The sequence below is a fragment of the Halichoerus grypus genome, chromosome 7, assembly GCF_964656455.1.
Source record: "Halichoerus grypus chromosome 7, mHalGry1.hap1.1, whole genome shotgun sequence".
Taxonomy (NCBI): Eukaryota; Metazoa; Chordata; class Mammalia; order Carnivora; family Phocidae; genus Halichoerus; species Halichoerus grypus.
Window position 1 is genome coordinate 16,747,020 of NC_135718.1, and position 25,176 is coordinate 16,772,195.

General features: G+C 42.2%; 1 protein-coding gene across 1 annotated transcript; it reads right to left on the minus strand.

Moving 5' to 3' along the window:
* Nucleotides 1-311: 311 nt before the first annotated feature.
* Nucleotides 312-19,672, minus strand: PLEKHS1 (pleckstrin homology domain containing S1). The gene is made up of 12 exons (XM_036106202.2): nucleotides 19,645-19,672; nucleotides 13,043-13,131; nucleotides 12,825-12,931; nucleotides 11,660-11,794; nucleotides 10,033-10,108; nucleotides 9,034-9,150; nucleotides 7,047-7,172; nucleotides 5,846-5,952; nucleotides 5,158-5,364; nucleotides 4,346-4,447; nucleotides 3,031-3,166; nucleotides 312-587 (listed from the first exon to the last, which is right to left on the minus strand). Exons 1-12 carry the CDS (start codon nucleotides 19,670-19,672, stop codon nucleotides 408-410), a joined length of 1,410 nt encoding a protein of 469 aa, XP_035962095.2. The 3' UTR covers nucleotides 312-407.
* Nucleotides 19,673-25,176: the final 5,504 nt, after the last annotated feature.

The window sequence follows — 25,176 nt, forward strand, 5'->3', positions numbered from 1 at the left end:
GGAGGGCTGATACGATATCGCATCTCTCGGGAACCTTGCCTTCCTGGAATGAGCATTTACTTCCAACTGTATGTTCCCTGACAAAGAAGGGATTGTGTGGGGCACGACCTCATAGAACACAGTGCATTTTAGATGAGGGACTTACCCGATCTCTGTGCTGTGTGGGACAAAGTCTAAGATAATAAGGCCTTCCATTTCCTCTGTGTTCCATAGTCATCATCACCCTTGGCCCTCGCAACATCCCTGATGCAATAGCCAGAGAGGGGAGCTATCCCCGCTGTTAGGATGTAGATGCAGAAAATCAGAGATCTGTGCTGACTGGTCTCATCTTACACACAGCGGTGAGAGGCAGAGCCCCTGCAGAGTCCAGGGCCCATCCTTGCTCCTCTGCAGTGGGTCCTGGCATGTTACTCTCTACTTCCTTTACACGGACCCTTTCTAATGGCTGGACTCCTCTTCAGTGTCTTCTCTGATCCAGACCTATCCAGTTGAAAAGGTACAACACCTTCATCTTTTAAGGAGCACGTACAGGCGACAGCATGGAATTTCTCTGAATTTGGGATCCGGCCGATGGTGAGTTTTATTTTCTAAAACACAAGTATGAGGGAAACTAAATGACTAAAGATTATCCTTACAGTTGTTTGTTCTCAGTCTGTCCTCATCAACACCCTTTGAAGCTGGTTTTGAAGAAAAACCCTACGATGAACCACAAAATCTGGGCCAGAGGAAGTCAGGATGACTTGTATATTCAGGTGGAGGGTGGATTTTTATTCTCTGGCGGCCACCAGCCTGAACCTTTAGGGTAGATTGCAGGGAGTGCTGATGAGGCCCGAGGGGCCCAGTTGTACCAGGAAGTATAAGCCTCTTGAAACTAGAACATCCAGATGAAACCATACAAAACCAGCCCCGGACAAGATCAGGGGGAAATTGAAGTTTGATGTGTCTCTCCCGTAATCTAGCATCTCCTTCTTCTTCTTTTTTTTTTTTTTTTTTAACACACACCCCTTCTCCCCCTCTTCTTAAAATCTCACACGGTCTCCTCTCGCTGTCCCTTCCCCATCCCCAAGCCAACCTCCTTGTCTTTCAACTGCGGCCCAGCAGGAAGGAAAGTAGATGTGATCCGTCCAAATGCTCTAAAACAATTAGGGCCCTTGGCTGCCCCTCCTTTGGTTCCATATCCCCCTTCTTCCAACATTCTTTTCCCTTCCAGGGACCAGCTATTTGAATTTTTAAAAAGAACTGGACATCCATTTTAACATAAACAATAGTCAGGATTTGGGCAGGGGGGGAATGGGAAAGTAGAAGTTTTTGACCTCCCAGATAACCATGTTGGCAAACACCCCTGTTAGCCAATAGAAAGGGGCAGGCAGAATCAGCGCAGGAGAAATGCTGTTGTCCCCTCCCGTGCAAGAGACTGGACAGTCTAGAAGGGCGGTCTTGATACACCGCAGTCAGCAGCGCCCAGGGGGAGGTCCTGAATTTGCTCCCGGGCAAAAATCCTTTTTTTATTTTTGGCTTCAGAGCTAATGCCTGGATCTCTGGGTCAGAATGTTTGGTAACTTTCAGAAGATTATATTGAACGCTTGGCCCCAGGGTAAGATTCTGGCAGAGGAAATATACTGTAGTCACCTGATTGTTGGTCTGAGCCCCTGACATCTACTTCTTCTCCAAACTCCTACCCGGTTTTCAAAACCCAAGCCAGACACTACCTTCTCTGAGACACCTTTCTGGCCTTCCTCATACAGATTTACTCCTTTCTTCTGTCTGCTCCCATGGCCCTCTGTTCACATCCTAGGGCACACACTGTATTGTAACTAGCACATAACATGCCTATTTGATCCATAATACGTGAGCTCCTTAAGCTTGGGCTGAGGCCATGTATGTAGCTCTAGGACTTAGCCCAAGATCCAGCATACAGGAGGTGTTCAATAAATAGTGAATGAATGGCTGAATGTCTTTGCCCTGCCACTAACTAGTTATGTCCCTTAGACAATTCATCATCCTTGCTGGCTTTCGCCATTTAGAGAATATGCATAGCACCATTTGTTAACGAGGTTACTGTGTAATGCAGAGATAAGACCTATAGAATCATAAACCCTCAGAGCTGGAAGAAATTGGAGAGATCATCTAGCACAGTGGTTTTCAGGAATTTTAAGCCAAGGAAATATTTCTTCTGGGAGAGCTAACAGAGCCAACGTAGGAAGCAGATAAATGATAAATGTAGATCATTCTTGTTGAAGTCTCATATACTGTCCCCTTCGTCACCTCTTCCTCAAGTCCCTGTCTCTTAGGGGGCTCAAGAAGCACAGGTTGAAAACCAACTATCTTACTGTAGACAGACAAAGCTGAAGCCCAGAGAGAAAGTGATTTTCCCAAGGTCATGTGGCGTGTTAGAAATAAACATAGGCCAGGGAAGGAATTCGCCCTGCCGAGCCGGGACCCACAGGTGGAGCCGTGGAGAGCCCTTTGAAAACATACATCATTAATACACACTCACATGTTTTGTTTAATTCTTCCAATAACTCTGTGAGGAAGGTATGGCGAGGCCAATTTCTGAGATGAGGAGTGCGAAGAGTAAAAAAGCTGACCCTGGCCAAGCCAATGTTCCCCAGCCAATAGTGGGAGAAGCAAAAGCAGTAAACGCTATGGAGTGCCTAGTGGGGGCCGGTCCCATTTGTAAGAATGTGACACATATTATCACAGTTAATTCTCCAACAAGTATTAGCCTTACCCCCAATTTTGCAGAAGAGAAAGCTGAGGCACAAATTGTCTAAAGAAAATGCAACACACCCTGAGCCAACGTGATTCCCTTGCACGCTCCTTCCGCCACCTCATGCTCCGTCTGAGGTCCTGGACCCTGATGTTCGGTCTCCTACCCCGGGGGCCTCTCCAAATACCTATTTTATATGAAGCAATTTTGCAAAGCTTCTAAAACAACATTCTGTTATTTGCATGTATTTGCATGTACTGTTCAGATTCCACTGGAGACCTTGATCTTATTCCTGGCCGGGGCTGGTCAGCAAGACTCACCTCCTTCTGGACAGACCGGCTGAGAAACAAGGAGGCCTCGTCCAGGCCGTGGGGCTTCAGGTCATTCACGGCCAAAAGATGATCTCCGTGAAAGAATAAGCATCCCAGGCGCGGGGGGCCTTGCCACTGAGCCACACTGCAATGGGACATAACATTCAACACAAGTGTGAGACTGTGCTCGCGGGACACATTGGCCTTCCCTCATGACTGTCACCAGCTTCTTCAGCTATGTTGCACTGCATCTGAGGCAGACAAACTCCATTTTCTGTTGGAATATTCTCTCATCTGTCACTACTGTTGGACCCCACCCCTTCTTCCAAAACCAACTCTGATCATACCCTCTACACGGTCCTCCTACATTCCCCTTCCTTTAATGACCCTCCTTGCCCCTGGGCTTCTATTGCACGGTGGGAACACCCATTTATTGTATATTTAAATCACATGCATTTTACATTTGCTTGTTTATGTGGCTGTCTTTTTCACCAGGCTATGAGACCCCGGAAGTATAGCACTACCTTCCAAAAAAAAAAAAAAAAATTCATAGCCACACAACTCCAAGTAAACAGAAGATGATTAATAAGTATTTATTGAAAGGGAGCACATGATGATTATACAATGACTATCTAATGAACAATAAATGAATTGAGGAATGAGCAAACTCAGGCACAGAGAAGTCTACAGTTTCAGTCAAGTATTTATTGAACCTCTAAGATTGTAGGAAATTTGGAAAAGTGGAAGATTATGTTTCCTGTCCTCTTACAGAACTTGTCATCCCTTTACCTTAAAGGACTTCCTTCCCTTGTAAAAATGTAATCTTCCACCAAAATAAATTGCAAAGTTCTTAAAAGGATACAGAGCCAAATAAACAGTGCTGACTTTAAGAAAATTCTCTCTCTTGTGTCTGCCCCTGACAAGAGGTGTCTGGAAGTCTTTGACCTTGGTCCAACCTTTTCTTTTAGACCTTAGATTCTTGTTGACTTCACGAACTTCATTCATTTATACAATAGTCATTGCTCAGTGATTGGGGATGATTTCCTTGGACCATACCTATTCCTTCCTGCTTTTCCTTACCTTCAAAGTATCGGAGACTTGCTGCTTATTGGACTTTTGGGTCCTCCTATCCGCAACCCACCTCCCAGCTGACGCTCCAACAGCTACACCCTTATTTCTGCCGCAACCAAAGACCTTTGGTGATAAAAGCAACACCACTGTCCAAACTCTTTGTTTTGCCACATACAGAGTTTCAAGATAAAATTATTGTCTCCCTATCTTCCAACCCCATTTATAATCAAGAACCCTCAAATCTTCAACCTACCATATACGTCCTGCGGCTTCTATGAGAGTGAGATAATTGATGATGTCGGAAGGAGAAAGGAACACATTTAGTTTCTCCACTTGGCCTTCATCAGGGATGTTACTATGAGATAAAATGTTTGTAAAAGTCACATCAGGCCACTGTCTCTGGCTCTGAACTGGACTTCCTGAGTAGACTTTGGCCTCCTACATCTAAGATGGTATTTTCCAGTTAAAGATTGTCCCCCAAATTTGGAGAATATGAATTTAAGTTACTCACTGATGCCCTCCCCGCCCCTCTTGGAATGTGGTAGTGGATGGCAGACAGTGAAGTACAAAATGGACTAAGTTGATTATATATCACATCCATCTGCTCATTTCTCCACTGGAAATGATCCCATAGAAGATGACAATGGAACGAGTGAAAATGGAGAACAATCTCATCAAATATCTTGGCATCACTTAGAACCTAAACGTCCCCCTCCTATTCTATAACCAAACGTCATGCAACTTGTGTGCCCATAATTTTAACTGTAGACATTGGGGGACACACTACCTAGTTCAGCGTGATCCAAAGTTCCAGGGCCTGAAACACTAGCCAAGGGAGAATTTTTAGAAATATTTGAAAATGCTACCCAGAGCCCAGGGGACCACTTTGCTTCCAGCTCGGTTACTCACTGTCTTTGGCTACCACATCAGTGAGAAGGGGAAGCTGGTCAAAATGTTGGCTGACTTGGAGATTTTTAGGAACTACTTTAAAATTTGAATTCTAAGTAAAAAGGGAAGGCTGCCTTGCTCTAAGGGCCCACAGAGGTTTAGAAATTAGAACTTTACTTGAGTAGTATAGATAATTGCACAACAGTAAGTGAGGCCGACTGCTTTTTGTCATTCATGGTCTGTGCTTCCATATTGGCAGGTGGAAGACAAGAGTCACTTCGTGAATCTTGTTCTTGCAAGTGAAGCCCACTATTCTGGCTCTCTGGAAGGCCCTGGGATTCCTCTTCGCTATCAGCAGTCTTGTGGGATGTCTCTCCGAAAAAACTATGGTATAAGAAATTAATATAAAACCCTTTTTCAGCAAATCTATTTATAACTTTCTATGGTATATGAATCAGATTTCAGTAGCTAGGAGCCATGCGAAAACTAACAAGGTCTTCAAGTATGCCCCACCCTCAGAATCACACTTAGAATCAAATTTGACAAACTTTCCTTCTGAAAGTGGAAATGGCGTCAAAATAATTCTTTACATTGGGAGGACTTGGAACACAGAAGGGAGAGTGTGAGACATAAATTCAGAATAGAAAATCCGTTCCCCAGGAGACAGAATAGGGTCTGAGGCGGTCACTAAATGGTTTTCAAGGGGTAGAGAAATCATTCTCACTTCTTCTTGTTTTGAGATTACTGGAATAATATGGTGAACTTGGTCTATGGTAATACTTTTGAATTAATATATCAACAGTAATTGTTCTATAAAAGTGCATTAGTTAAAAATCAATTTTAAGAACATGGCAATTTTACATACCAGGATTTCATTGACATGTAGTGATTCTCAGTTCCCTCGGAGAACTGGTCTGGACTATCAGCTTCAGCAGATTCACCAGAATCATTGGAAGCAACAAAAGTATCCAACTATAGACAAGAGGAATAGACATAAGAATGCAAGTCTACCAATAGCCAGGTGCCTCTTTACCCCTTCCATGATGGTTCTGGGCCCTGAAATAGTAAGTACATCCACCACTGGATGAATAGTGGTGCTCATTCTAGGAGACTGAACCAGTAAAGCTTCTCTGACTCAAAGTCTGTTTTCACCTCCTGGATTCCCCCATGCTCCCAATACGGTGTTTTATTGGACTAAATTGCTATTTATTTTTGTTTCATCACTAGGCACTTAATGATATGAACTTTTTCCCAACTGGTGCTACTTGAGAATCATGTCACCTGGCTGGGTCAGACTCCCACACAACACAGAGCTGTCCTCAGGCTACTCTGCTCACAGGCTAACCAAGTGGCTGCAAAGGGCTGCAAAGGTCCTAGAAAATATTGTCCCCCAGGAGGCTCTCCACTAGCCCCTCACAACTAAGTCATTTGGGGGAATGGTTGCTCAAAAACCCTGAGGGCTTTTAGCTGCCTGCCTAACAGATTAATCATGAACCCATAATTGGAAAAATTCATTCCAGTCAAGCCAGTCTTTCTGCTTCTCCCCTATGAATGGTGGTCTTCCAGAGCCAGCTTTCATGGCCCTTGCTTCACCTGGAGTACCCCTTTGCCCTCTGGCCTGATGAAGCTGTGTTCAGGCTTTGCAAGGTCCCACAGCCCCCTCTGACCACCTCAGCCTTCGCCCATCTCCTCCTTCTTTGAACTTCTCCTGCACAGTTTTGTACTGAATTTGGAGGGGGGAGTCCTTTTTCAATGGCCTTTTAGCTTCATTCTATCAGCCTTACTAGCTTCGTTTTAGCTGGTCTTCTCTCTGGGAATTACCTCCCCTGCCTTCCTTCCCTCATGCGCTCCATGCATTTTGTAAGCATCTCTCCTCAGCACGGAACCCTTTCTGTCTGGTATCGTGGCACCTCTTATTCAAGTGTCTACTCTGTGAGCACATCACCTGCGCCTGATTCATTGCTCTGTTCCACCAAACCCGGCCTAGTACCTCAGGAAGAGCACTCAGCCGGGGCCCAGCAAATATTTGTACAAGAAATGAAGGATTAATGGATGGAAGGGCTTACCTCTAAAAGAATACTTTGAGGACTAACATAATGACTCTCTTCTTCTGTGTCTTCAGTAGTCTCTGACAAGAAATCATGTAGTAAATGGGCTTGTCTGAGTCCTGGAAAATTTTTTTCCATTAAATGCTGAATAAAGAGATGAAGACAGAATTAATTCTTTTCTTTCTTTCTTTCTTTCTTTCTTTCTTTCTTTCTTTCTTTCTTTCTTTCTTTCTTTCTTCTTGCTTTCTTTCTTTCTCTTTCTTCTTTTTGCAGGGGACAGAATTAAACCATATGCTCTCTGGAAAAGCCATAATAGATTAATTGGGTTGAGAAGATCAGAGGATCTTCCAAGGTTACATGAAGAAGCCCACACAACTTGGACTTGCCTGTTGTGTCTGGGTCACCTTGATGATGTAAAAATATAAGCCCATCTTTCAGATTTTTCTCTACCATTGGGATCTGTAACTCAGAACAAGCGGTTCACTCTGGCGGGGGTGGGGGGTAGTATTCTGAGGCACTAAGCTCTGCCACAGAGGCCCCCATCCCCACCTACTAGTTTTCAGCCAGTGCCATCTGAGAAGGTAATTAGCCCACGGTCAAGGCACCACACCTTTCCTCTTCCTGCTCAATATTCTTCTTTTGTGTTCTGCTCACATACTTCTGTTGTTTCCATAGCAATGCAATTTGCTAATGTTGATCATGTGATAGTATGAATTACAGTCTTCAAGGTAATGTAGGTTCAACCTATTGCTGCCTTCCCTCCCCGGTAGATATAAGATACTCTACTAAAGTAGCTGCTTTGCATGGCAGGAAAATTGCTATAAGCACAACTTAATTCTTCTAAGAACAATGCCTGAGAGCAGGGGGTTTTGAAAAGATCTTGAATGTGTTCTAAGAAGTCCTTGAAGGAAAATGATTTTAAAAAGCATAATCCTTTCAACTGTGTCCATTTCTCTAGCACCAAGATCATGAAGCCAGACCATGCTGAGCTGGGGATGAAGAAGGCTTTCCACTTAATTTCGACAACAACAAACCCCAACAAGGCAGATGGTACTCTTAACTGAATTGGAATACAGCGTGTGAAAAGGCAAGACGACCAGCAATGTTATCTTTAGGGAGAAGGCGTATCGTGAGTGAAAAACAAGAGGTATTTACTGCAAAGAGTTATCTTTTGCAACCCATTTCCTACAAATACCAAATGAGGTGTTTGGCCTTTGTGAATTTGATCTGCTATAGAAAAGCTTTTAAAATAGTTGGAGAGCTCCCAACTAGATAAAACAGGAGGTTATGCCATATTAAGATGTGCTTGGTACCCAGGGAGTAGGGAAAGTCAATGGTTACATCTCTAAAGGACAAAATGGTATCCATGGCAGAAGAAAAAGCCAAACAAACAACTACTCAGCCCACTTATCCAAACTTGGGAAGACTGCAAATCTGAGAGAGCCAGAGAGTATAATCACAAATCACTTTCAAGGGCCAGATGTATTTTTTTCCTCAAATGGATTTCATTAGAAAGAAAGATGGAATCATACACACACACACACACACACACACACACAGGGAAACAAGACTGATCTGGGTAAATGAAGGAAATTTATTAATAAGAACCTTGATTTTACCTCAGAATCTGTATAGATGGAATGGCAGAAAACCAAGTGGTGTTTCAGGAATCTTTTTACAGAGGTACTCTGTGCCCTCTGTGTGAAAGGGAGGACAAGGTTGGCAGCCAGGCTTTTAGTTAGCTGGAGGGGTCTCCACCCCACATACCCGGATGCAGGGCGAGGAGCACCCAGAATGAATGAACACCTTTCGAGGTAGGCAGGGCAAGCAGTAAGGCTCATTGTGGTATAAGAAACAGACTAAACCTAAGATCAACACTAGGACTAAGAATCATTCTTATGTGGGTTAGGCCTAGATGAAGGTGTCGGATACATTGGTAAGACTTTTGAAGCACCAGCTGACCCCCAGGCAAGGCGTCCTGAGAGAGAGACGTAAGTCTGATTACCATGTCTGGAAGACTGTTTCTTGGCGTGGTGGGGCCGACAGCCTCTGATGTGCTGGGAGGACCAAGGAGAGGGCTGGGGTCTGAAGAGGGCCTTTTACCACCCAATGAGAATTTCTCCTGCTTATGGAAAAGGAATATTGCAATCAGGGCACGATTGATCTCTTACCTAGAATTAAACAACAGATTCGTGGCTGGGCTTCCTGCCTCCAGTCTTTTACCACGAACATTTGTACCCCCAGCCAGCCTTCTCTCACTAAGACACAATGTAATCGATGTAATTGTGCCTCTCATCTGTTTCCAAACCCTTGAGGACTCTCCGCCTGGCCTTCAGAGGTCCTGAGTTTCCCTCCACCCATCTTTTCAAGGCTGTACCCCTCTGCACCCCGCCCCTTGGCTCTAATCATTTGAATCTACTCATAGACACACCTCGCTTTCCCTCCTCCTTGGCCTCTGCTTTCTTTGTCAGCATCGAACAACTTAGAAAACATGTCAGAACAATACCTGGAGACTGAGTTTCATTTATAAAGGTCTGCCCTAAGAAAGGACTTGTGTAAATTAGCGAAGGTTCTTGGGAAGTAAATGACAAACTTAAAGCTACTAGCCTTTACATTAAAGAGGTATTACATTGAAAATGCAAGAGATAGGAGAAGCATTTTTATAGAAACCACCCTAGACGTCATTCAAAAGGTAGCCGTTTTATGCACCTTGCGTTAACAATGATGGAAAATACTCTAGTTTCGGCTACTCTTGAAAAAATGCCACAGCCCTCTGACCCCAGTAATGAAGATTTGAAGTGTCTGCATTTTGGGTGTCTTGCAAAACACAACACTATTTTTTCCTATTGTTAATCATAGAAATAACAAGGATGTACATTCTCACTTATTTATTCCTCGGATTAGTGCCAGTTGCTAAGGAGGAAGAGAAAAAGCTAGCATTGTTTCCTCATTGAAGAGGGTGTGCTCGCGTGCCCCTGTTATTTTATGAGTGATGTAGAGTCACCTCTGGATTGTGGCGTGCTGGCTCTCCATGGCGGCAGAATGATGACACGAAGCCGACCCAGTCTTTAATTTTCTCCCTGTTGATAGGAATAAACTGGCAGCTGGTGCGTGGCCACAATAGCACCTGTACTCCTTTTGAACAAGGGAAGGGTTCTTTTATTAAGGTTGGAACAGGCAGTGGGAGCAGGTACCAGGGAAATAAAGATTTTTTTTTTTCCGAAGTTGCTTAAATGACCCACTGGCTCCTCACCACCTCCACACTTGCACACTAGAATTAATCTTCACGCCACCTCCGTGAGGAGAGCTCAGGGAAATGGGAAGAACACTGGAAAATAACAGTAATAATCATAGGGTTTGGAGCTCTTGGCTTTGACACTGATTTCTTTTGTGTTCTTAAGTGAGCCCCTTAACCTGTCAGCACCACTTTTGTGGAGCTATCCAGGTATGCCACCCCTTGGGGGAAGGCATGTGTTTATGAAGAATGGGTTTCAATGAATTTATATAAATCACATCTTTTCTATTGACTTTTCATGACAATGTAAAAAGAAAGCTTTTTGCCTTGGGTTTCCTCTGCAACAGATCAAGGTTCTTCATACTTTGGCGTTAGCATTCGCTGCCTCCTCTCACAGCTCCCTCCCCTGACCTTGGCCTCTCTGCCAAGCAGATAATCATCTATAAAGGATCCATTAGGCACTTTGCTAGCACCAGGAGCCCCTCTTAAGAACTGAAGACCCCCCTCAGGGATGAGCGTTGCCCCTCCCTAACATAGGTAGCTTGTACAGATGTTTGTGAATTGGTTATTTTTTTAAGATTTATTTGTTTATTTAAGAGAGGGAGAGAGCTGGGGGGGAGGCAGAGGGAGAGGGAGACAAGCAGACTCCCCACTGAGCAGGGAGCTCGTTCCCACAACCCATGAGATCACGACCTGACCCGAAATTAAGAGTCAGGTGCTGAACCGACTGAGCCACCCAGGCATCCCTGTGTATTGGGTCCTTTTACATGAAATGCATCTGGGGTGATGGTGATAGGGTTATGGGTTGAATTGCGTCCCCTCAAAATTTGGATGTTGAAGGCCCAACCCCCAGTACCTCAGGATGTGACCTTACTTGGAAATTGGGCTGGGTTTTTGTAGATGTACTTAGTTCAGATGACATCATACTGGCCACCTAATCCAATAAAACAAGTGTCCTTATAAAAAGTTTGGATGCAGAGACACGTACCCAGGGAGAATGCTGTGTGAACCTTATAATTCTGCCGCCACAAGCCCAGGAACTACCAGAAGCTAGGAGAGAGACCTGGAACAGACCTTCCCTAGGACTTCAGAGGGAGCATGGCCTTGGGATACCCTGATTTCAGATACCTAGCCTCCAGAAAAGTGAGATAATACATCTCTGTTGTTCTAAGACACCCAGCTTGGGGTACTTTGGTATGGCCGCCCTAGGAAACGAATACTGGGATTTTTCAAGATATTTTCACAAATAAGGAAGACTATCAAGATGGTCTTGAAGGGTGTGGCCATGGGCTTCTGTTCAAAGTATGTTGTTTATTGGTTTAAAATGTTTTATTTGTCTGTGTGTCTATTTTTTATTGCGCACATGGGAAACATTCTGTGCTGTCTTGCGACTTACCTGTCCTGGCCAATGAGGAAGTATTCTCTGTTAGTGGTTCGGATGGACATCACCTCATCAGGGTGGCATTTAAACATCTTATGTACGGACTGCATTTTTTCATGGCCACTTATGCCAACTTCTACACTGGAATTTCTGTCAGATACAGACAAAAAGTATTAAACAGATTCAAACACGAAGACTAGTGTTTCATATTAAGATTCAAATTGAATAAAATTTAGATCTGCTTGATCAATATTTTGGAAACTGTCCGATAATTTTAGGAAATAAGTTTAGATCTGGTTCAACACTGATTGAAAATACTTTGTTCAGCCTCAAACTTAATTCAAAAATTCTTTTTTCAGTTGGAGTCTTTGTTCTACAAAGTATCGTGTTTTCTAATTTTCTTTTTTGTACGTAATTTCTTAAAGAGAAGACAAAAAAAGCCAATCTAAATACTTTTAAAAAATCCATCTTGGGTTTGGGGCGCCTGGGTGGCTCAGTTGTTAAGCATCTGCCTTCGGCTCAGGTCACGATCCTGGTGTCCTGGGATCGAGCCCTGCATCTGATTCCCTGTTTGGCGGGAAGCCTGCTTCTCCCTCTCCCACTCCCCCTGCTTGTGTTCCTGGTCTCGCTATCTCTCTCTGTCAAATAAATAAATAAAATCTTTTTTTTTTTTAAAGATTTTATTTATTTATCTGAGAGAGAGAGAATGAGAGACAGAGAGCATGAGAGGGAGGAGGGTCAGAGGGAGAAGCAGACTCCCTGCTCAGCAGGGAGCCCGATGCGGGACTCAATCCTGGGACTCCAGGATCATGACCTGAGCGAAGGCAGTCGCTTAACCAACTGAGCTACCCAGGTGCCCGATAAATAAAATCTTAAAAAAAAATCCATCTTGGCTTCATGAAATGATGATTTTATCTGCCCTCATCCATAAGTTAAGTGAATCAAAATCTTTTGTAACTAGATGCTTATTAATTAATAATTTATGAACTATAGTATACAATACAAAATAAGTATTTAGCTATGTTTTTACTCAAAAATGTTCCTCATTTTAGCTTCTTTTCAGCAACAAATATTGTTGAGTGTGAAGTCTTTGGTTCTTTCAGTCAATGATTTAAATTTTGATTTGCATGCACCTTGTTAATACTTGCTGCTATAAACGTTTTCTCAACTGGATACACACCGGTCAATTTCAATGGACCCTCGACGATGTTGGTCTTTGTAATAGGAAAGACGAAGGCTCCTTTCCCCACTCTTTGAAAGAATGAAAAACCGCTTTTTCCAAGAAGACTGAAAAATGAAAACATTTTTCATCTTAGTTAAATCTCAGAGGAAGAGAAAGGATTTTAAAAATGTTCATAAGCCTGGTGGGAGGCCTGTTAAATCATGGTGAATACTTACAGCAGAGAAGAAAAGCTGAGGAGGTGGTGATTTAATAAAGTAATCTTGTTTGCAGACTTCATTTTCATAATAAAATGTAAATTGTTTGCCTAATAAAAGAAAGTGAACAGATTCAGCTTGTTCCCTGTAAAGTTTGGAAAAGAACTGCTTCAATTGGAAAACACTATTTACCTCTGGAAAGGTCTTCAAATTATTCAGTTATGGGAAAGAACATCTATAACAGGCCAGGAAAACAAAGAAGCCGAAGGACCAAGAGTGTTCTTATTTCGTCCACAGTCAGGACCTTCCTTCAGATGACATGTAGAAGCCCCTTAATGTCTAGCTCTAGCATCTGGGGCCACGTTGCTGGCCTGCTAGATGTGAGCAAAGGTTTGTCTCTACTCTCACTGAAGAACCAGCCAGAGGAGCAGGATAATTCTGCCTTGCCTTGGCTTAACCAACAAAAGCAAAACCACCTGCTATTGAAAATGAGGTGGCAGAGTGGTTAAATCACAAGTTTTCCAAAATGTTAACTGCTTCTCAGTAAATATTGAAATTTATAGGGGCTTTTTTTTCTGTATTTTCAAAAATGTCTTCAAGAAATCTGCACTACTTTCAATTATCTAGAAAAATGCAATGTTGTTAAAATAAAATTTATTTAAAAAAAATAAGAGCTTGGTTTTGCTTTCACATCCAGTCTGTTAGTTCTAGTTGGTCCATGGTTTTATAAAAGGCAGCCTTTACTAAAGAGTTAGAGCTTTTTTATTAAGTGGAAACAGAATGAGGATTAGGTAGCACAGCTGATGGGGACATTTTGCTACAGCCTATCTAGTGATTCTTTTTTTTAAACATTTTTTTAGAATAGTTTTTTTTTTAAGATTTATTCATTTGAGAGAGAGAGTGAGAGGGAGCGGGAGCATGAGCAGGGGGAGGGGCAGAGGGAGAAGTAGACCCCCTGCTGAGCAGGGAGCCCAGCAAGGACTCCATCCCAGGACCCTGTGATCATGACTGAGCTGAAGGCAGACGCTTAACCGACTGAACCACCCAGGCGCCCCCTTTTTAACATTTTTTTTTAAGTTTATTTATTTAAGTAATCTCTACATCCAACTTAAACTCATGACCCTGGGATCAAGAGTCACATGCTCTTCCAACCGAGCCAGCCAGGTGCTTTTTTAGCTTCTTACTAGAATCTAGTAATTACTAGAATCTAGTAATTCTTAGGCAGCTGTCCTCACCTTGCCTCCTTCTCCTCCCTCTGCAGCAAATCAGCCTGCTCCCCACCATTCATCCCTTCACACACACACACACACACACACACACACAGGAAAAGGAAAAAAAAAAAACAGAAGGAAACAATATTGCCATTAGCTCCTCTTTTTAAAACCATCGCATGGCCTTGGACAAAAGTCACAAATTTATTTACTGAACAAGTATTTATAGTGCACCTTGGGTCACTAAGTCTCCCTGTTTCCTCATCATAAAATGGAGACAATAGCACAGATCTTACAGATTTGTGGTGAGGACTGAAGGAGTTAATGCACGGAAACCTCTCAGGACTGGGCCTGGCACACAGTAAGGCTCACTGAAGAGTAGGTATTATTAATAATAGAGGAAATTTTAGCCTTTATCATTTGCAGAATAAACCAGTCTCTCATCTGCCTATAACATTGGTGCTCTTTTTTGGTATTAAATTTAGAGGGTTCAACAGACATAGATATTTTATGAAAATTTGGTCTTAGAAGTCTCTGCTAACATTGTATACAATTAGCAGAATCTTTTTTTTTAAGGTGGGGGAGGGGGAGAGGGAGAGAGAATCTCAAGCAGGGCCCACACCCAGCATGGAGCCAGACACAGGACTCAATCTCATGACCCTGAGATCATGACCAGAACTGAAATCAAGAGTCAGATGCTCAACCGACTGAGCCACCCAGGTGCCCCTACAGTTAACAGAATCTTAAAGTAAAGTAAATATCTGTGAAGACGTTGCCCAGTTTGGGCATTCCCAGGGTGTCCCCAGTATTCACACTGACTACCAGATCCAGGGCACAAAAACTGACAGTGTTTGTTGATCATGGCAATGGCACTGTTTTCTCCAGAACTGATGCTGAGGAATCACCTTAACTCTCACCCTTCCATCAGCCTTATGGCCAGTCAATGACTAAATCATGCCTATTTTCACTTCCCGAATACTTCTGGGATCCATCCCTATTTCTCTGTTCTTACCCACACTGCCTTCAAGACCTTCAAACGTTTCAGTATGTTTCAAGTCATGTGAATTCGAGACCTTTATATGTTTTTCACTGTATTGTTTCAGTAGCTGTCCAGTTTGACTCCCTAATTCCAGTCTTGACATCTTCAAATCCATCCTTGACATACCCCTGAGACTAAACGCCAACTCTGACTGATCTAGCACTTTGGTCAAAGACAGAATAACAGGGACTAGGCTTACCAGACAGAATATATAAAATAGTGGTTTTCAAGACACTGAGCTTGGGGAACTAAAGTCGCTGATCCCTAAGAGACAGGAAACAATCAAGGTGGGCCCTACAATTCCCTTGAGAGAGATTCCAGGCTATAGCACCGGAAAGGGGAACTGAGGTGGAACCAGGTGGGTTCCTGAGTTGAGGAGACAGAGCTAAGAGTTCAGGGAGATCAAGGCACTACAGTTCACAGGATAGAGTGCTAGAGAAGAAAGAGCTGCATACAGAAAGAATCACAGAAACATGCATAAGGTTCTTCTTAAGTATTCAAGAGTCTTAATCAGTATATCAGTGTGAGGAAACTACCCAAGGCCAGAGAAAGAACCATTAGAAAATATTAGAGGGAACAATGTCTGGTACTCATACAGAACCAGAAGAATTACCTGTTCCCTCCGGCCAGACTGGTAAGACTGGTAAGACATTGGGTAGGGTACTCAGAGAGGTCTTGCCTCAGTAGTGAGGGATAATTATCTCTGGGCCAGGGCCTGCTCCAGATCCACCTAACACATCATAGGAGAAAGTCTTAAAAGGATCAAATTGTTTCCAAAAAACTTAATTGCATCCCAGACCAAAGCTCAAGATTTGTAGAAATACAAAAATATGCAGCACCCAACAAGGTCAAATTTTCAATGTCCAGTAACCAATCAAAAACTACCAAACATACAAAGAGGCAGGAAAAACATGGCCCATAATTAGGAAGATAAGTTATTGAAATGGGCCTAGAACTGACACAGATGTTCAAATGAGCAGAGAAAGCCATAAAAACAGTTACTATAACTGTATTTTATAGACTGAAGAAATTAGGTAGCGATATGGATGATATAAAAAAGATCCAAAGTGAATGTCTAAAGGTGAAAACTACAATGTCTCAGCAACAGACAGACAAAAACACAGGGTAGATAGCATTAACAGCAGATTTAGTGCACGTGAAGACAAAGTAATAGGGACTATCAACATAAATGCAGAGTGAAAAAAGAATAAAAAAACAGTAAAAGAGCACCAGTGCACCATGGGATAATTTCAAGTGGCCTACTAGACAAGTAATGAAATCCCTAAGTGGGGAAGGTAGACAGAAAAACATCTGAAGAAATTAAGCTGAAAAGTTTATAAATTTAAAGAAAATTATAAACCCACAGATCCAAGTAGGTCAGGAACCCCAAACACAAGGTACGTGAAGAAAACTACACTAAAACGCATCGTAATCAAATTGCTCAAAACCGGTGATAAAGGAAAAAACCTTAAAATCAGCCTGTGTGTGTGTGGGGGTGGTGTTTGGAATATGTATGAGGAAGGAAAAAAAAAAAAACATACGTAAGACATTAGATTTCTCATCAGAAACAATGCAAGCAAAAAACCAGTGGAGCAACATATTTAAAAGTACTGAAAGAAAAACAGTCATTCTAGAATTCTAAATGCAGCAAAAATATCTTTCAAAAATAAAGGCAATTTCAAGACATTTTTCAGACATACAAAAGCTAAAGGCATTCATCAACAGGAGGCCTGCATTACAAGAAACATTAAAGGAAGTCCTCTGGCTGGAAAAAAAATGATACCAGTGGAAATCTGAATATTTTTTTTGGTAATGATTGTTTTTTATTTTATTTTATGATTTTATTTATTTATTTGAGAGAGAGAGATAGAGAGAGCATGAGCAGGGGGTGGGGAGAGGGAGAAGCAGACTCCCTACTGAGCAGGGAGCCCAATGTGGGGCTCAATCCCAGGACCCCAGGATCATGACCCAAGCTGAAGGCAGATGTTTAACTGATTGAGCCACCCAGGTGCCCCTGGAAATCTGAATTTATATAAATGAAGGAAGAACACTGAATGGTAACTGCAAGGGTAAATGTTTATTTGAGTTGTTTTAATACTATTTAAAACATTTAAAACTTCAATTGATTGTTCAAACAAAAATACTAACAATATGTTGTGTGGATTATAGCATATGTGTAAGAAAAATACAATTTCAATAAGTAAAATGCATGAAGGCCAGGAGGGGAAAATAGAAGTACACTTTTGTAAAATTCTTCTATAATATGTGAATTGGTATAATATCACTTGTAATAAGATAGACTGTGATATGTTAAAGATATATACTATTAGCCCTAAGGGAACCACTAAAATAACAAAACAAACAGTTATAATTAATAAGCCAAGAAAGGAGATAAATAGTATCATAGAAGTACTCAATTAATTCAAGAAAGGATGAAAACGAGGGAAAAGGTGAACAAAGAAAAAATGAGATAAATAGAAAACAACACTGTGATAGACTCAAACCTGATCATATCAATAATCACATTAAGTATAAATTGTCTTAAACCAATTAAAAGACAGAGATTAGTCAGATTGGACAAAAAAGCAAGACCCAACTCTATGATACTTACAAGAAACGTATTTCAAATACAAAGGCACAAATAGGTTATAAATAAAAGGTCAGACAAAGGACATACTATGCCAACAACAGTCCAAAGAAAGCTGGGCTGGCTATATTAAAGCAAAAAATAATTAAAATTAAAGCAAAAAAATATTACCAGGGATAAAGGTCTTTTTATAATGATAAAGGGGTCAATTAATCGAGAGGACATAACAATCCTACACATTTATGTACCTAATAACAGAGCTTCAACATACATGAAGCAAAAACTGATAGAACAGCACAGAGAAATAGACAAATCCATAATTATGGTCAGGGATTTCAATCCCCCTCTCTCCATAACTGATAGAAAAAATAGGCAGAAAATCATAAAGATATAGTGGACTTGGACAACACTATCAACAAACTCGACCTGATTGACATTTATAGAACACTCAACAAGAGCAGAATGAACACACTTCTCAAGGACACATGCAACATGAACCCAACATGTTCTGGGCCATAAAACCAGTCTCAATACATTTGAAAGGATCCAAGGTTTACAAAGTTATATTTTCAGAACCTAATGGAATCAAATTGGAAATCAATAACAGAAAACTTTTGGGAGTGATGCGTATGTTCATTATCTTGATTGTGGTGATGGTTTCCCAGGCATATCCACATACCAAAACTTAGCAGACTGTACACTTTAAATATGTGCAGTTTATTGTATGTCATTTGCACCTCACAGAGCTATTTCAAAAAAATATGACCAGCCTAAAATGCAAATCTAATGACCCCTTTCTCTTGCTCAAAAGCCTTCAAGGATTCCGGGTCATGTGAGGTCAAGACCTGGCACAGCAGAGTGCCAGGGCCTCATCCTCTACTCTCCCCTACTTTCTACATGCATTGTTCTCTGACACCCCTGCCTCTAACCCACGGATTGCTTTTGCTCAGGCCATCCCTCTCTGCTGAGACGTGCTCTTTTCCGATCTCTTTGAAAGCCCTACACATCTTTTCGGGTCCAGCTTAGATGCCTTCTCATAAAATCTCTCTGGATTCCCACAACTACTTGTATGCTCTTCCCTAGGTTCCCAAAACATTTCGCACTTCTGATTTCTATCATACCCTGATTATTTGTGCTTATCTTAGCTTCTCAATACAGCTACTCACATGTGTTTCACTTAACTTCCCAACAAAATTTATAAACTCACGGAGAGCAATGATTCTCTAACTCAATCTGTATATTCTCTGCAATATAGAAGCACTGTGACTTTACTAATCATAGGTGCTTTGAATAGATATTCAAAACTATTTTTAAATTGAATTGGATAATTTGCTTTCTAAATTATTTCATCCTACCCTCTGCTTTCCTAACTACCCACCTGCAATGAACTATGTCAACGTGAACAAGGACCTTTGAATAATATAACTCGAGCTACCTCTCTAATAACAATTTAGGCGGTTTCTCAGTGAGAATTTCCTACCAAATTACGAAATACTCTTCAGTCTTTTCTGAGTTATTATTTGTTTTAGTACCATCTCCAAGCAACAGATGGAACATTTGGTTAATGAAAATCAGAAAATGTCAAATTTCTGGATAGGTGAACTCTTACAGAATAATTAACCGAATCCAACAGCCCCTACCACACTCTCCGTACAAAGAATCATTGTCCCAGAATGCGACCCCTTAGCCTCACTAAAACTGTCTTCTGCATCCTGGTTAGCTTGACCAGAATTGTTCGTCGTTTTCAATAAAGTTTTTTACTTCAGAGAGAATACCCCCTGGGTACCTGGACTCTTCCAAGGTTTGGGTTCCATTATGGCTGTCTGTTCTCATCTGTCAAAAGGAAGAGTTAAACGCCAGTTAGTCCTCAAACAACAGTGTGCTTCACTGATTAGCCACTCAGTCGTGGAGCATTGGGGTGGTGCCCGCGAATGTTGCTGTGATGGGTTATCAGCCTCCCGCTTTCCATTCTGCCCCCAAGGCTGATAGTCGCCACAGTAACAAGGACACGTCCAAGCAACTTGTGTTCACCAAGTGGCAGTTCTGTGGAGGTGTTGCTAGCACGACGGAAAGAGCCATGTTCCCTGGACTTTCTCTGCTCCTGCTCCGTAAGGGACTCTGACAACAAAGCTCCTGGGGGAGACAGCACCGAGGAGGAGAGACAAGAACAGGGCAGAGGGCAGGAGGCTATGGACCCAGTGCAGCTGAGAAAGCAGGTCTAGCCAAGAGCAAGCATAAGATAAGCCCTCCTCCATGCCAGGAACTTGCTTTCTCCAGAGGGAAACTGAAGTGCAAGGACTTGGGCATAGCCGTGTTCTTAAGCTGCCTCAGGTGCCTGCCCGGCTCTGGGGTGAAACTGACTCTGGGAGCTGGAGCTCTTTCCTGGCAGCTGTGCCGGGATCCCTTGACCACCGTGGGGCCCTGTAAGAAGGGGGATCCCACAGAGGAAAGGGCCTCGGGGCAGGGCAGATCTTTGCAACCAGGCATGTGTTGGTGATCAGAGTAACTCTCAAAATAGAGGGTAACATCAAGCAGGGCAGTGCCAGGGCAGTCCCAGGAAAATGGGAGGAGGCAAAGGGCCCTTTATACATATTTTGCGTGTTATATATAATACATATAACATGCAAGGTATGTGTCAACCAACTCTAAGGCTTCTGGTTAATAGTAGGATGTTTGTGGTTAAGTGTTTGGGGGAGTCAAAAGTTATACGTGGATTTTCGTCATCACCCCTAACCCCCATGTTGTTCAAGATTCAACTGTATATGTATATAAATACTGGACTTCCTACATAACATATATTTCATATCATGTATATGAATTTTGTATTACATATATGAAATCCAGTATATGTATACATATGTGAAATCCATTATATATGAAACCTATTATATAAATTTTGCTTATATAACATAAGCAAAATAAGCATAAGCTTATGTTATATAAGCAAAATTATATATTATATATGAAATCTCATTCAATTTCATATATATTTTATTTATAAAATATATAGATTTCACATATATTTTTACATATAATACCATAAAACTGACACTACTTTTACAATGGTATAATACCCATTTTACAGATGAGGAACCTGTTATCAGAGATACTAAGCAATTTGCCTTTGACTACGTAACTAAAGAAGAAGCAGAGCCAGAATTCTAACCTGAGAGTTGTCTGAACCACTTTGCTTTTCCTCCTATTTAAGAAAGAAGAATTAAACCTTTTCATAGTTCTACTTGCATTTCTTGTCATTGCCCACAAACAAAAAAGCCTTTCAGATTTATCTCTTCGATCTCATTCAGAGGAATCTGCCCTCTATCATTGCCTACAACCTGTTCATTTTAACGGCATTTGGGATTTGATCAGCGTGATACCAAGAGGTCCTATCTCCTTCTGACTGTACAGTTATGAACCGAGAGCCCAAAACAGCAATTTTGCTCAATTAGTATTTCAGATTACCACAGCCTTGAGAACCTAAAACATTCAAACCAAGCAGTACTTACTAGAAACCAGGAGGTCGCTGGTTCAGTTCTCAGCCAAGTGCCCCGTCCCTGGGTCTCCTGACCTTATTGCTCGCTGTTCACTCTGAGCTCTGAGTGGTAAGGTGAAAATTAAATACAATCTGTTTGAAATGTGAACCAACAGGAAGTTCCTAAATGACTACCTTAGGGCAGATTTTATGCTTGCCTTTAGCTTGTATGGAAGTTGCTGTCCTAGGGAAAGTTCTGGGCTTTCATTCTTTTTGTGGCTTGGCACAGAACTGCCCTTGGCATTCCAACTGTCTAGCATCAGAAAATAAAAGCAAACAAATAAAAAAAAATTCCCACTAGCTTTTGTTCATAGTCACAATCCTTCTTATTCAAAACAGTGTCAGCCTTGCCTTGACCTCATACACTCATTACTTTTGAAATAATGCCTTTGCTTCCCACCCATCCGTATCCTCCCAAGGTCCTCCCGGGGAAGGTAGGGGGATTCCTTTGTACCAGATGAGGAAACAAAAGCCTGACTTCTCCGACACACTTGCACATGCCAAGGATTTCCAGGACAATTTGCTTCTTCATCCGTAACAGAGTTGTCCTCAACAGGGTGGCACAAGGCAGGCTCTCCCGTACGGCCACCCAACAACTCCTAAAAATAAGAGTTCTGCTCAGCAGCCCCCACCCCTGCTTGTGTGCTCTCTCTCTCAAATAAATAATAAAATCTTTTTAAAAAAGGGTTTGCTCACAAGAGACAATGGCAGTCAAGCCTCGTTGAAATTCTCCTCTTTGCTTCCAGTGTACTCTTCTCATCTGGTTCTCTTCTGCTTTGTCTCTTCGCTTGCTCCTCTACCTGCATGCGGTGCATTCATTTCAGAATCCCCAGTTCCTTCCTTATATATTTGCCACCCTGCAAGTATTTCTTGATGTTGGGAGTGTTGAGAGTCTCTTGAGATTTGTGTCCTTGAATTTAGCAAGATTCCTGTCTGACTGATGTGTGATTTTCACTAGTGACATTCAGCTATTCGGGAACAGGATGGGGAAGCTGAAGGGTGAGGTTCATTTCAGGTTAATGGTGTTTTGGTTGTTTTTTTTTTTAATATTTTTAATTAATTTATTTATTTATTGCCAGGAAGATATCACAGATAGACAAAGGAGCAAGGGAACTTAGGATATTTGCAAAAGCCTGCCCCAAATGATGAACCATGGAATCGGAGGGGCATATGGAGGAGAGAGAATAGAAGGGGACTCCTAGGGAGGAAGTACTGGTGAGATTGAAGAAAGATAGGGCAAGTTGGCTGGAAAGGTAAGAAGTGATGCTTGGAGTCAGCATGACTGACTGATGATCTTAAAAGTAGAGCAGTTGTAGGGAGTGGGTGGCTTTGCTATAGTGTAGAAGGAAGGTCATTGGTGATGAGGTCAAAGAACTGAGAGGGTAGGGTGTTTGGTCATCCACGTGGACATCCAGTTTATGCTTTTTGAAGCTCTCTAAAGGTTTTTGAAATATGAGAAAGAGAATAAAGGTAATCATCTACCCACCTCCCACAACACATACACAACAGTGTCTATTTTTATACTTGGATTCATTTGTAAAAGCAAAAGCAGACACAGGTGTCAAAGGAGGACCCTTGTATCCATAGAAGATTGAAGTCAAAATCCTCTTTATTTCAAAAGAATTCTTGGGTCCAGTTTCTGGGGAACAGGGAATGTCTATAGGTGATAGAGGATGGCCTGAAGATTGTGGCCTACGGAGACAGCTAACAAGACCACCACTGGGGCCAGATGAGAGATGATGGGGCTTCTTTTTTCTTCTCTACCTTTCCCTTTATTGACCTGAGTCCTTATATTGCCCACCTGGTTGGCACTGGGGCAGTGGGATCAGGGTTGGTAGGGAAGGGGTGGCAATATAGCTCACAATAGGAAGAGAGAGAAACAAGCAAAGTAGGAAGGAGACTCCCAAAAGTTGGGACCCCACAGAGTAGCTTCTTTCCCAAAAACCCATCTCCTGCATAAGGTATGATGCAACTCCTGGCACTCTATGTTTCTTAGATCCTCCTGTTGGTCAGCAATGGATCTTCCCTGCTTCTCAGTTTATTTGTACTTCAATTTCTATTGTAACAGAAGTAACTATCTTTCATTTCTGGGCCTGGAGAAGAAAAAGCATGTTCCATATGGATTTTGAATAAATTATGAATTTGAGGAATCAGGCAAAACCCATAAAATCAGCACTTAGCATTATTTCATTCTTTTGCCTTTTGTCCTGGGAGGTGTGTGTGTGTGTGCATGTGTGTGTTTTAATGCTTGTATCACTTTGATTTCCTGTTCAAGTTGAAGGCAGTTAATAAGAAAGAATATTTTATTTCAGTATTTATTGGTACCAACTGGATAGCAAGCACTATTGGGGATAAAAGAAGAATTAAACACAGACAGTGTTCTTAGTGACCTTATAATCTAATATGGGAGCTAAGTGACATAACAAAACCAAGCAATGTGTTACTCAGGGTCCTAGCAGGGAATAGCATGCTCCAAGGATTTATGGAAGAGAGTTGTTAAAGGGACTATCTATAGAGGTGTTGGCTGGATTAAGAGAACCAACAAGGGGTGGGGAAGCATTCAGTGTCTAGCAATGGTGGGAAGTCTTTACCACCTCCAGGCCTGCTGGGATAAGAGGAGGTAGCAGTGTTTCCAGATTCTGATGAGAGTGGTAGCTGTGGATGAGGTGCCACCACACAGAAGCAGTGGTTGTAGGAAGGCGAAAATGGCCACTCTCAAAACTATGGCCCTCATGGAGAGAGCAGGGTTGGGTAGAGGTGGAGTAGGAAGGGGAGAAGCCAGCAAAGGAGATTAGAAAGGAGCAGAGGAGTATGTGACAACACAGAAGCGTGTGGTATCTGGAAGTGGAAGCAAATGTTTTGGAAGGAGGGAAGGGGCATCCACGCCAAATGCTGCCAAGAGGATGAGCAAGATGAGAACTGAGAACTGGTCACTGGATTTGGCAAGATGGAGGCCATCATGATCTTGGCGAGAGCTATTTTAGTGGAGTGGTGTAGAGTAGAAAAATCTGATGGGAGTGGGTTAAAAAGAGAAATGGTCCATCTGCTGGGGTACAGAACATAGCAGAGAAGAATGGAGAACAGTGGAGAGTTCTTTGGAGAAGCAAGTGAAGATGATTCAAAAAGAATCCAAAATGAATAATATGAAGTGGTGAGTGCTGTCAGAGCAATGTAGATCAGGAGTCATGGGAATTCAGAGGAAGGACCTGTTCTTCCAAAGACGGAAAAGGATGAAACCAAAAGGGAGATCTCATGGAGGAGGTGACACCTCAGGTGAGTCTTGAAGCCTCCCTACCCTCCCACTCCCCAATTATCCCTGGGGCACATGTGACTCTTGGATAGTAGACACTGTCTTGATCCCAGCCTTGGCCTCACCCACTGGTTCAGAGGCAGAGGGAATCTGCCTTGTGAGTGGGATGCTGGGTCAAAGTCTCCCTTTCTTCCTCTGGGTGGTGCAATGTGTGGATGAAAAAGCATTTTGCTTCCTTGAGGGAAGCCAACTTGAAAATGAAACTGACACAAGGAAAGAATAGACGTGAAAGAATTACAGAGACGCAGAACATTTCTCTTGATGACTGGCAAACTTTGGGTCAAACCATGCTTGAATTCCATCTTACCTCTGGACTTATTGGTTAGGAGAAACTAATATTCCCTTGACTATTTAAGTCAATTTACATTAAATGGTCTTGTGCAAATGGAAATCATTTTGATTGGGAGATGTTATGATTTGAACATTAGGAACTGGCTCAGGGATAGAGATGGGGGGGGAGTTTGGAAGGAGACAAA

Coding starts and splice junctions, on each gene's coding strand:
- PLEKHS1 (XM_036106202.2), bottom strand. CDS start 19,672: ATGGAACCCAAACCTTGGAAGAGTCCAG. Junction 12,932..13,042: donor CTCAGCTTTTCTTCTCTGCT/GTAAGTATTCAC, acceptor TTCATTTTTCAG/TCTTCTTGGAAAAAGCGGTT. Junction 4,448..5,157: donor CAATTATCTATACTACTCAA/GTAAAGTTCTAA, acceptor TTTATCTCATAG/TAACATCCCTGATGAAGGCC.